The sequence below is a fragment of the Anastrepha obliqua genome, unplaced genomic scaffold, assembly GCF_027943255.1.
Source record: "Anastrepha obliqua isolate idAnaObli1 unplaced genomic scaffold, idAnaObli1_1.0 ptg000009l, whole genome shotgun sequence".
NCBI lineage: Eukaryota > Metazoa > Arthropoda > Insecta > Diptera > Tephritidae > Anastrepha > Anastrepha obliqua.
In genome coordinates this window covers 2229164-2241809 of record NW_026562178.1, presented here as the reverse complement: position 1 = coordinate 2241809, position 12646 = coordinate 2229164, and the positions used below count along the sequence as shown (strand labels likewise).

Genomic DNA, 12646 nt, shown 5'->3' with positions numbered 1-12646 from the left:
GGATGCTTGGTGGAAAAGGGTCATACGTTGTACGCCTTTCCTCGACCCGGAGAGGCTCGAAATAGTTGGGCCCTGGCTTGCAACGTTCAACCAGCAGATTCTGACAGGCTATATGTTTGTAAGCGCCAGTTTAGTCCAGAGCAAGTAAGTCGTTTTAAAGTTTTAGATGGGGCTGTTCCATCTTTAAGATTAGAGCCAGATAGTAGAAGTCGCTCACCTAGTACTGGCTCTGATTGGTTTTGCCCGCCCGTTACTAAAGTATGCGTTAATCGTACAGTAGGTGTAGGAAAAACAAAAACATCTGTGAGGACTTAGAAATCACTAGCAGTCGCGAACGATTTGCTCAGGCTGCTCGTTTTTATCGGAGCAATAAAATTAAATTAAAGAAAAGAATTGAGGAGTTAGAAGCAGAGAATGAGAAGCTACAGCAAAAATATAAATATTTTTGTAGTCGTGCAGTACTTGCGGAAGAATCTTCAATCAGTGATGCTATAACTTTCGCAAGAATGATCGTCAGTGGCCAAAAAAATCGTTATAGCGAGGAGGAAAAGACATTGGCTCAAAACATCAGTTATATGTCCTCCAAAGCATATACGTTTATGCGTGACGATCTAGATTTTGCTTTGCCCCATAAGACATCCCTTTCGCGTTGGCGCCCAATCAAATATGTTGTTCCGGGTTTCGATGCCAATGTCTGCAATAATTTAGAAAGAATTGTTTCAACTATGTCCGACACCGAACGCATAAGCGTTCTATTATTCGATGAAATCATCATTAAATCGGACTTGAGCTATAATAAAGCTAAAGATGTTATCGATGGGTTTGTAGACCATGGGGAAGATCAACGCGAAAACAAAATTGGGAATAAATGTTTATTTTTTATGGTTAAGGGATTGTGCTCCAAATGGAAATACGTGTTTTCGTATTATATCTCCAGTGGTGGTATACGTACGGAGATATTGATCTCCATTTTGGGGAAAAATATCGCACAACTAAAAAAAATGGGGTTAAATTTGAAAGGTATAGTTTGCGATCAAGGGCCCACCAACAGTAGTATGTTTAACACTTCAGGGATTTCTGAGAAGTGCCCCTTTTTCCTGCACGAAAACACAAAGATTTTTTGCATGTTCGATTATTGTCACTTGATAAAGTCCGTCCGAAATACCTTGATGAAATATGACATCTTAACATCAGATGGAGTGACAAGCTTCAAGGTGATCAAAAAATTGTTTGATATAGATCAAATGAATCCCAATTTTAAAATTTGTCCGAAACTAACGGAGGCCCATATATATCCCAGTTTTATGGAAAAAATGAGCGTTTCACGCGCGACTCAGGTCCTGAGCAATTCGGTAGCCTCTGGTATCGACATGGCCTTGACCCAAAATTTATTAGGCAGTGACGACTACGTGATAAAATGCGCTAAGCCCACACAGATGTCGGTTAAAAAAATGAATGATCTGTTTGATGAATGGGATGCAAAAAATTTCCAGTCGAAAAATCCTTCAAAGTGTCCGATTAGGCGGGGTGACAGCAAAAAAATTCATAGATTGAATGAACATCTAGATTTTTTGCGGTCATTCAAGTTGCCGGGAAACGCACGCGTGAAGTGCATCGAAGGTTTCCGCATAACGATTTTAGCGATGTGAAAGTTATGCGAGGAACTTTTTATCGAGCAAAGCTCCCTCAAATTTATTTTCACCGGGAAAATAAATCATGATGCGTTAGAAAACTTTTTCTATCGCATACGAGCTAGTCAGGGTATGAATACCCATCCAACAGCTCACGAAATTCAATGCATAGTTGCGCGACTGATCTCAATGAAAATTTTACGCCAGAGATTTGAGAAAAAAGGTTCTAACTGTGCAGATGATGACGATATAAATTTAGATTGGAATATAGGCCCCGAGGATCGTCATCTTGAGACAGAAGTAGGAGACCAGCGAAATGACGATCTCGTTTTAGAAGAGATTGATGTGGAAGACTTAAATTTTGCTGAAGAAAGTAATGAAGCTGAAATACAAGTGCAGCGTTACTTCACTGGTTATGGTATTTACCAGAAAGTGCTGTGCAAGTTAAAATGTGAAAAGTGCACCCACGCCATGACGAAAACAAAAGGGGAGCTGAAGTTGCATTCAGAAGCCCTGATAAGATCAAAAAACTTCACGGATGGCAGCGATTTAAGGCTTGTGAATCCTGAAGACAGGGTTTTCGAAGTGTGTGAGATTCACCGTTCACACAGGTAATTAATAATCTATTAGCTATCTTTTGCATATGATGATACCTATTCTTTTATTTCAGGGTTTTCCACTTTTCTATATTTCAGGTTTTTTTATTTATTGTATATATTTTACAGGTATTTTGCGTTTCAGGTTTTATCTATTTTTTAGTCTACTTTACAGGTTTCTTTTTTATTTTTTCTTCTCTTTCAGGTAGCCCCCGAGCCTAGATTTTTAAAGCACTACAATTTTTTCTTAATCATGATGGATTGAGAGTAGTGTTTTAAAAATCAGGTAAATCGCAATGACTTAATCGATGTCAATATCGAAGTCGTGTGAGAAATTGTTATAGTATGAGAACAATTTCGTAACTCGTGCTTTCACAATTTTTTTTTTTTTTTGACATTTCAGGATTATTATAGTATTGTAATATATATACATATACATACATATAAGAGTACTTAAATTACTTGTGAATAAAAATAAAAAATTAAAATTAAAAAAACTAGTATTTCATTTTCTTAAGGATAGTAATATTTATTTGGTAAGAGGAACTTAAAGAAACATATATGTACCAATAATATAATTCGACAGGATTTCATTACAAAATCAATATATTCGTTCAGCTCAATAAAATAAATATCTACATATGAAAAATCGTTCCTATGGACCTGCAAAAGCAAACACGCATATATAGTACATAAATACATGCATACGAACTGCCATAGACATACTTGCATATGTGGCTGCGAGCACTTGCGACAGAAAAAATATTTCGATTTGCTATTGCTGTCGAGAATTTAGAACAACACATATTTACATACATATATTGATGCATACATATGTACGGAGCCGCGGCCACTCGACTTGACAAAAATTGAAGATTTACCAAATATTGGCAAATAATTCAACGCGAAATATTACAATATTGACTATTTTCGAATTGACGAGAAAATTGTCATATGGGCATATGAGCATATGAGCTCGAACTTAGTGTTATAGAATATTTTAGATTTTTCAGCGTCGTTGCGACTAAAAAAATCTGACCGCTACGACTGCGCCTATGAATGTATTTTGTTCTTGCAGTCGCTAGGCTTATAATTTTAGCTTTGGAAACATACGCGTGCAGAGGCATAAAGCCAGTGCTTTGTGTGTGCTGTTGTATGTACATACATATGTGTATACTAATAAGAATAGTTTTGCTGGTAGTCGAGAATGTATGTATATGTATGTACGGACATACATATTTGGATTTTACTGTGATTTATTGTTAAGAAACTAAATTTACATTTACCGACACGTGCCCGATCCAAAAAGTAAGAACATTGAAATTGAAGTAAAACAAAATGAAAGCTCAAGCCAGTAGCACGACGTTGCCATAACAAAATTAATATAAATTCAATAGCAAAATTAATATAAATTCAATAATAGTTTGTGGGTACGCCACATTACTCCCCTCTTAGAAGCATCGCAGCAACAAAAGCAGGCTTAAGACGATCGATGGTAGTTTTGACGTGTTTGCTTCCTATTTGAATTGTGTAATATTTCGGCGTTCGACGCAGGACTTTATAGGGGCCCTTGTGCGGCGATGAAAGTGATGGTCGAATTGAATCATCTCTGATAAAGACTTGCTCGCAGGATTCAGTGATGGATGGATGAAGACTTTGGGTGTGGAGTGTCATGCGGAGTCAACAGGTTTCAAATTCTGCATGACTAGGCGAAGTTCAGAAAGCATCTCGTGTTCGTTATTTGAAGGTTTGCTGTCTACCCAAAATTCCGAAGGTAGCCGAAGTGTAGTTCCGTAAACAAGCTTGGCAGGGGTAGTCTCTATGTCATCCTTGAAAACTGATCGTAATCCTAGCAAGATTAAGGGCAGGTACGCCGTCCATCTCTCATGATTATGGCATAAAATCGCTGATTTCAGAGTACGGTGCCATCTCTCAACCATACCGTTTGCTTGAGGATGGTACGGCGTTGTTCGCAGGTGGTTAGCTCCAAGGCGTTTTAGAAGTTCTTGAAAAAGAGCGCTTTCAAACTGTCTACCCAAGTCAGATGTTATATTCACAGGAATGCCAAAGCGCGAGATCCATACGTTTAGCAAGGCTTTTGTCACCGTCGGCATGGCATGGCTTCTGGCCACCTCGTGAATCTGTCGATTATCGTAAGGCAATAACGATTGCCATTGGATAGAGGAAAGGGTCCAACAATATCGATGTGTAGATTTGAAAAACGTTGTGTTGGTGTTGTAAAGCGTTGTAGTGCTGCTCTGTTGTGACGAATAACCTTCGATCGTTGACACTGAATGCAATTTCTGGCAAATTGTCTGCTGTCGCGCTGGATGGAAGGCCACACGAAACGTTCAGACATAAGACGTGCAGTAGCTCTTATGCCTGGATGTGCCAAATCGTGTATAGCATGTAAAACGTTTGATCTGAACTTGCTTGTGATAAATGGACGTATTTTGTTGGCGGACGAATCGCAGTATACTTTCCGCAAACTAGAAGGGACAGCAAAATTCATTAGTTTAAGAGAATGAGTCTTATTACCTGACAGCAGGGACAGAAGCTCATCATCCGTAATCTGGTCTTCAGCTAGACGGTTATAGTCAATTGGTGAGTAGTCGATCGAATTAATTCGCGACATCAAATCAGCGGCGGCCTTATTTTCACCCTCAACATGACGAATATCTGTCGTTATTTGTGAAATGAAGTCGAGCTGTCTTACTTGCCGGTCCGATGCCTTATCCAGACGCTGATGAAATGCGTACACCAACGGCTTGTGGTCGGTGTAGATGTGGCACATTCTGCCTTCTACCATGTAGCGAAAATGGCGTAGTGACATGTACAAAGCTGTCAGCTCACGGTCGTATGTGCTGTATCGCGTCTCGCCTTCGTGAATCTCCTCGAGAAAAAACCCAGCGGTTGAATATTACCATCCACCACCTGATTCAGCACGGCACCCGCGGCGAAATTTGAGGCGTCGACCCATAATGATAATTCCGCATTGGATACGGGGTCTGCCAGCATTGCACACTTCGCCAGCTGTTCCTTGCAGGCTTCAAAATAACTTTAAGCTTCGTCGGACCAGGATAGAGGAGTAGAATCGTTGCGCTTGTTTGCGCCTATCATGTCGAAGAGAAACCTTTGAGTTTCCATTGCATGCGGCAGGAACCTCCGATAGAAGTTTAGCATTGCTGGAAACCGCTTCAACTCTTTTGCGACGGTGAGTCGTTTAAAGTTACGAAGGGCTTCTACGTGACTTTCTAGGGGTCGAATGCCATCCTTGGTAATGGAGTGTCCCAAAAACTCAAGTTTCGTAACCCCAAGCTCGGATTTCGCTGCGTAGATAGTTAAATAATGATCTCGCAATCGTTTAAATACCTGCTGAAGATGTTTTCGATGTTCTTCGAATGATTTCGATGCAACACATATGTCGTCGAGGTACATAAAAACAAAATCAAGACCACGAAAAACTTCGTTTATTATGCGTTGAAACGTCTGGGCTGCATTTCGAAGACCGAAAGTCATCTTTGTGAATTCGTATAGCCTGAAGGGCGTAGTGATGGCCGTTTTACAGACGTCGTCGGGATGTACAGGGACTTGATGGAACGCCTTCTGCAAATCAATTTTAGAAAAAATTGTGTTGCCTGCCAAGACATTTGCGAAATCCTGCAGAAACGGGAGTGGGTAACGATCCGGCACGGTTTGCGCATTGAGCGATGGATAATCCCCGCAGGGTCTCCACGATCCGTCAGCTTTGCGCACCATATGTAGCGGACTCGCCCAACTGCCGCTTGATGGCCGGCAGATTCCTAATTTTAAAAGTAAGTCGAATTCAGTGCGGGCACCTGCTAATTTTTCGGGCGAAAGTCGTCGCGGGCGCGAAAAAACAGGCTGGCCTTGCGTTATAATTCGATGAACTACATTGGAATTCGTCGTTGTACCCATTGGTAGTGGCCGGGTGATATCAACAAATTCTTGCAGAATGTCAGCGAAATTTGATTCCGCGTTGACTGTTTTTACACTCACCGAAGGTTTCATATGAATTACGCAAACAGATTTTAATTCGGTTTTACTATCTCGTAAGCATTTCTGCTTGAGGTCGACCAAAATTCCAAAATTACTTAAAAAATCAGCGCCGATGATAGCATGACAAACGTCGGCAATCAAAAAATTCCAAACGAATTCGCTGCGTAAATTTAAATTTAATTTTGAAATGACTTCACCATACACTCTAATAGGTGAACCATTCGCGGCAAACAATTTTAACCCGGTTGAATTAGCTCTGGCTGCCCTCGTATGTGACGGTATTACTGACACATCAGCGCCCGTATCAATAAGAAAATTAATTTTCGACGAAGAGTCAAAGATACGAAGCCGGTAATTTTTAACGATCTCAGGTTGTTTGCGGGTACCTTTAATCGCTGCAGCTGAGCAGCATTATTGAGACGATTGTTTCCTGGAAAACGCACATGGCTTGCGACACTTCGTTGCTTTGTCGGCAAATGTCCGATGATACCAACAAGAAAGTCCCGAAGTGGCATGTCGGTTGTCGCGCCGTACGCTCCTTGCTCGAGAAGGTGACCTTGATCGAAGAGGACGGTCCTTCAAGGTTAAATGCTTTTGCATGCTTCGAGTTAATTCTGCGATTTCGCTTTCGAGGTTAGAAATTTCGTTGTGTGTAGACGCAACATCCACATGACCGTTTTGCCAATCAATGGATTCCTCGATGGAATCAGCAATTTTAGCTTTTTCGTCGAGGGGCACTTTTGCTACTATTACAGCTGCTTGTACATACGGTGGAAGACGCGTTACCCACAAGTCGTGCAATAGGCTGTCGTTGAGCGTGGTGCCAGCGACGCGCTTCATCTCACTGAAAAGTTCGCTTGGTTTACGGTCGCCAAGCGGCATGTCTTTGAGCACCTTCTGCAGGCGCCGTTGCTGACTATCAGTGAAATGATCAGTCACCTTCTGCTTAATGTATCGATATTTTCCGGTTGCCGGCGCTGTCTCGATGATCGACCTAAGCTCAAATAGTTTAGGCGGCGAAAGGTTTGCTAAAACGATATGGAATTTTCTGGAGTCTGAATATATGAGCGAAGCTTGAAACCAGAATTCTAAGGCGTAAAAGTAGGCCTCAATGTTCTCTTCACTCATTTGCGGCAGTGGAATTCGTGGTACTGTGCTGTAATTTTCGGTATGCACAGCATCCGGACCGCTATTACCATGAGGGTTTCTTGGTGCTGTGGTATAATTTTCGTTGTGCGCAGCATCCGCGCCGCTATTGCTAATTGCCATGCTGTCGTTCAGAGACATGGCGTCCAAAATTTTCCACGAAGTGCCACGAAAAGTGTGGTTATGTGGATTTTCGATGTGCGCACTTGCAAACGAGCGGCAGCAATTCCAAGTAAACGGCGAAAATTCAATAAAATGTACAAAAATTTGTACGATAGCTTTTTTAAAACGTTCGGGGTCACCAATTTGGATTTTACTGTGATTTATTGTTAAGAAACTAAATTTACATTTACCGACACGTGCCCGATCCAAAAAGTAAGAACATTGAAATTGAAGTAATACAAAATGACAGCTCAAGCCAGTAGCACGGCGTTGCCATAACAAAATTAATATAAATTCAATAGCAAAATTAATATAAATTCAATAATAGTTTGTGGGTACGCCACACATATAATAGGGCACACTTGCACAATATGCCAATACGTGAGGTAGGTCATGGTTGCTTCAGTACACTGACCTTTTGCTTAATTGTTTCTTACATGTGTATGTATATATGTACATACATATGTATGTAATAAGAAACAGTTTAAACCGATTTTGTTTTTGCACAAACATAACTAACATAATACATATATGTGTGCATATATTGATATACATATATTTACATACATATGTCAAAATACCAAAACACTTGTATGCTCTATGAATTAATTTCGACTCAAAAAATTAGTAAAAATTTTCATCAAATTTGTATAGTTTTCAATTTACTAAAACGCACATACCAAGATGTGAGAGGTCGTTTTATAATGCATTTTTTTAAATTTAAAATTTAAATTTAAATTTGAAATGTTGGCGCATATAATATAATAAATACTAGCGGCCCGGTACGTGCTTCGCTACGTATAAAGTGAAATATTAAATCAAACTCATTTATAAAAAAATATATATTTAGTTATTTGCTAGCTATTTTAAAACTTAATCCAAAACATTTGGATAAACAATATTTTTTGTTTTTCCATTTTGAGCATGAATAAACAAACGGCTGGGGGTACCGACTCTGGAACAGGCAACATAAAGTTGGCCATGTGAAAAACATGATTCCTGCAAATTCAAACCACAAACGTTAAGTGTTTGCCCTTGGGCTTTGTTGATGGTTATCGCAAATGATAAACGCACAGGATATTGTAATCGTTTGAATTCAACTGGCATATAAGTTGGAATCATAGGTAGGGATACGCGGTATTAAACAAACTTCTCCTTTTGATTTACCAGTTAAGATCGCAGCTTCAATCAAATGTGGCAATAAATTTTTCACTGCCAATCTGGTGCCATTACACAGTTGGCGCGTTCTCTCAACCAATCATGATTTCTGTAATTCTGAAGAATATTTGGAAAAACACATTCAATCAATTCATCTATCGATTGAGTAATTGTACAAAAATTGTTCGGTACAGTGATCAATCCGTTGGTTCTGTCGATTTGTATTTTGCCATCACCAATTTGTAACCATTGTTTTGAAAACTCATGGGCAGCTGGATCATTTTGTAGGTGAATACGCATATTAATGGTCAGTGTCAATTTTTGTACATATCTCCAAAGAACTGATGACTTCAAACAGGCATTTATTTCATCAGCAGGAGTTGACCGAGGAATGACAGGCAATGTTTGTCGAAAATCCCCTGACAGTAATATCAAAGCACCACCAAAAAGCTGTTGGTTACCACGTAAATCTTGCATTGTTCGATTAAATGCTTCTAGTAATTTTTTATTCGCCATTGTACACTCATCCCATAAAATAATTGACGTTAATCGCAGAACTTTTGCCATAGCAGAATTTCTTGAAATATTGCAAGCTGGAGTTTCAATCACCTGTACATTCAATGGCAATTTTAATGCAAAGTGTGCTGTCTGACCACCTTCTAATAATGTAGCAGCAATTCCCGAAGAGGCAAGTGCCAATGCAATTTTCTGTTCCGATCGAATAGTGGCTAAAATCAGTGATATAACGAACGTTATGCCTGTACCACCAGGTGCATCCAAGAAATATAACCCACATGCATTATTGGAAATGGCTTGCATGATTGTGTCATATACATGTTTTTTGCTGAATATTCATTTTGGTTATATTCGATTGTACAAATAAACGCAAATCATTAGAATTGAATTCCTGCTCACGTTGCAATTCACAATCAAACAGATCATGCATGTCACGATTTGGTGCGGTCATACCCAATTGTACTAATGTTTTATTTGCAATCCGTAGACACATATCTTCAATTATTATCAAAGCTTCGTTGTACATTTCCAAAGTTATCAACAAATCAGGATTTCTTGCATGATGACGCATACGAATTAAAATATCTTCTGCAATATTATGTTTATATTTATTCCATAATTCAAGTGGATTTGATGGCATACATGTTGAAAATATAACGGCAAACAGCATTTGTATTTGTTGAGGATGAGCCGAAATAGATGCATCATGAAATGTTGAATCCCAATGTGCATCATCCTCCAACAAATGCAAAAGTTGGCATGCTTCACGGTATGTTTCACACACATGACCGTTGACTGTTCTCAATTCTTGAAATGATTTTGGTCCATTTACGTTAACTAATAACAATCTCAAATAAAAACACTCAACATTGTTTGGATGTACTGTATATATTCTGCCAATTGCATCTGTTTGGAAAGTGCCAGGATGCCCATGAACTGCTGTTCCTTGTTTACGTCTTTGAAATTTTTTCAAAGACACATTCCATGTGTAATACTGAGGCACTTCTGAATATAACAAAGTTATCGCAAATGTATCAGTTTCGCATAATTTGAAAAAAGCTGTTAACGTAGTTGCTGGTGGTTCCGCTGCTCTTTCCAATAAATTTGCTACATTAAAATAAACACGTTGGCCATTCTCAAGATGTACAGCCAAGTGAACAACCGCCGGATGTCTTTCGTGCATTAGAAACGATATAATCTTCCAGACAGCTTCATTGCTACTAATATAGCGACCCATTTGATACTGAGTAATTTCATCATTTCTATTATCACCAGCAACACCGAAAATAGCCATATCGCTCCCTTTATTTACATGCTTGCAAATATATTTAATGGATTTGATAGAATTACAATATTCCACATTTATATGAGCGTTGAATATTTTCGATAATAATTTGGAATACGGAACCACCCAACGATTATCAACTTCAACTTCCTGGTTATGCATTCTAATGGTTGCCGTTTTGCCATTATCATTAGGTGCTCTACGTCGATACAACGGATATCCGTCATTGCCCGTTATTGTGTCTGAAGTAAATTGCCTTGGGTATCGTTTCGAACACGGTCCATGTATCATGTTTTTAACGACAACTTGAAATAACTCAGGATCAGCAGTGTGATTAGGAATTTCAGCTAATATAAGGTTATCGATTTGATCCGGAGTTATTTTATGTACCAGCCAAATTAGTATATGTGCGTGCGGCAATCCCTTTTTCTGCCATTCGATGGAGTACATATGGCAACGCACCTCCCCAAATACATATAATTTCACAATTAAATCCATAAGTGCTTTACATTTTTGCCGAAAAACACGCGCAGTAATGTCATGACGATCGGTTGTCGACTGTCCTGCAAATAAATTGTTTTTGATGTCGTCCCACTGCGGATTACATGTAAATGTAATGAACAGATCCGGTCAACCGTATTTTCGTTCATAACACATTGCGTCTTGAGCATATTCGTTCATATTCCGTGGGCTACCAATATACGAAGATGGCAATATAGTTAAACGTCCGATGTCATTAATATTAGCATCATTCGCTATCGCATATTGCAAATGAATATATTGTTCAGATCTTAATTTTGCTTGGTTGAAACGAATAAAATTAGGACGGTCTGTTTCTATTTTGGCATACATATCAACGATGTACTGATGATATAGTTTACGCCATCTCAAGATATAATTTTGTTCTTGTGGACGAACCATCAAAGATAAGATTGGGTATTGTAATGCGTCGTATAATATCACGCGATTGAAACTGATCACCACGAATTACAATTGCAACCTAATCAATTGTCGGTGCATTGAATCGCCTTTCATGCTTTCCAAAAGGTGTTCTATCAGCCCTTATTACGATTTTGTGATTATAAGATGGCATACGATCGAGAGCAATTTTGAACAATTGAACTAATGCGTTATGCTGATGGAAAAACCTTTGTAGCTCACAAATAATTTCTCGTCTTGTATTCAAAGCAATTGCACAACGTTGATCCAATTCACGATTTTCATCACTAATAAAATAAATTTGCCAAAATTGATAATCAACGTCGGGGTATGGCATTAACGAACCAGCATGATGATAAATTTGGCCCTGAATCTGCAACATGTATGCAATTTTGGGTATATGTTGCATAATAATTTTTAAAACTATAGAATACTTTTATGATTCAGATTGATTGGGACAATCCTGTTTAAGTATTTACCTTAAACGTCGGCATAAAATTATCTCTAATAATGTTAGTAGCACCAAAAGAAGTCATTTGAAATGCCGAATTGTATTGTTGAATATGACTCAAAAAGTGCTTCGAATTTTCAGAAGTCCCAAAAATTAATGAAGACAATGGTTCGGGTGGAGTTTCTAATGGTGGCAATCTCACTTTGCCATTAGTACAACACATGCCGGGCGTTTCACCTGGAAATTTAGCCGCATCACAATGTGGACATATTGTGTCCATTATTCCAATATATCCGTACATACTGTAATTAATCTGACTGTTGTAATTAAAAGCAGCACGCATAATTTCAGGTACAACAGATCTTTTTCGTGCATTACGTTCACGCTGCGATGCATTATCTTGTGCTCGTTCATCTGGAGTCTGTGATCGCCTTTGTAATGCCGTAGCATTTGCATGACGCGTTCGTCGACCTATATTTCCTCGTGTGGGTCGTGGCATTTTTCTTTCAATTAAAAAAGAATAAATTAAATTTCAAAAAATGCCTACATTAATAGTGGTACACCATATGTTTTTTGAAATAAGGAAACACATGCATTCGTGTAATTCACTTCAACAGTTCAAAACTTACCGTTTTTTGCTCGGAAATTCGCTTTACGCTATATTTCTTCTTTTCACAAATTCACACAAACTTCAATAATTATTAAAAAAAAAACACTATAATAACTAATATAAAAATTTTGC

General features: G+C 38.7%; 2 protein-coding genes across 2 annotated transcripts; both read right to left on the bottom strand.

Annotated features, from left to right (window-relative positions):
* Positions 1 to 6658: 6658 nt before the first annotated feature.
* LOC129251191 (uncharacterized) lies at positions 6659 to 7534 on the bottom strand. The gene has a single exon (XM_054890550.1). It carries the CDS (start codon positions 7532 to 7534, stop codon positions 6659 to 6661), a length of 876 nt encoding a protein of 291 aa, XP_054746525.1.
* Positions 7535 to 9539: 2005 nt separating this feature from the next.
* Positions 9540 to 12403, bottom strand: LOC129251190 (uncharacterized). The gene is made up of 2 exons (XM_054890549.1): positions 12107 to 12403; positions 9540 to 11108 (listed from the first exon to the last, which is right to left on the bottom strand). The coding sequence occupies exons 1-2, from the start codon at positions 12401 to 12403 to the stop codon at positions 9540 to 9542; spliced, it is 1866 nt and encodes a 621-aa protein (XP_054746524.1).
* Between the last annotated feature and the right edge of the window lie 243 nt (positions 12404 to 12646).

Coding starts and splice junctions, on each gene's coding strand:
- LOC129251191 (XM_054890550.1), bottom strand. CDS start 7,534: ATGTCTCTGAACGACAGCATGGCAATTAGCAATAGCGGCGCGGATGCT.
- LOC129251190 (XM_054890549.1), bottom strand. CDS start 12,403: ATGCCACGACCCACACGAGGAAATATAGGTCGACGAACGCGTCATGCA. Junction 11,109..12,106: donor TGTGTTGTACTAATGGCAAA/GTGAGATTGCCA, acceptor TGTAATCCGCAG/TGGGACGACATCAAAAACAA.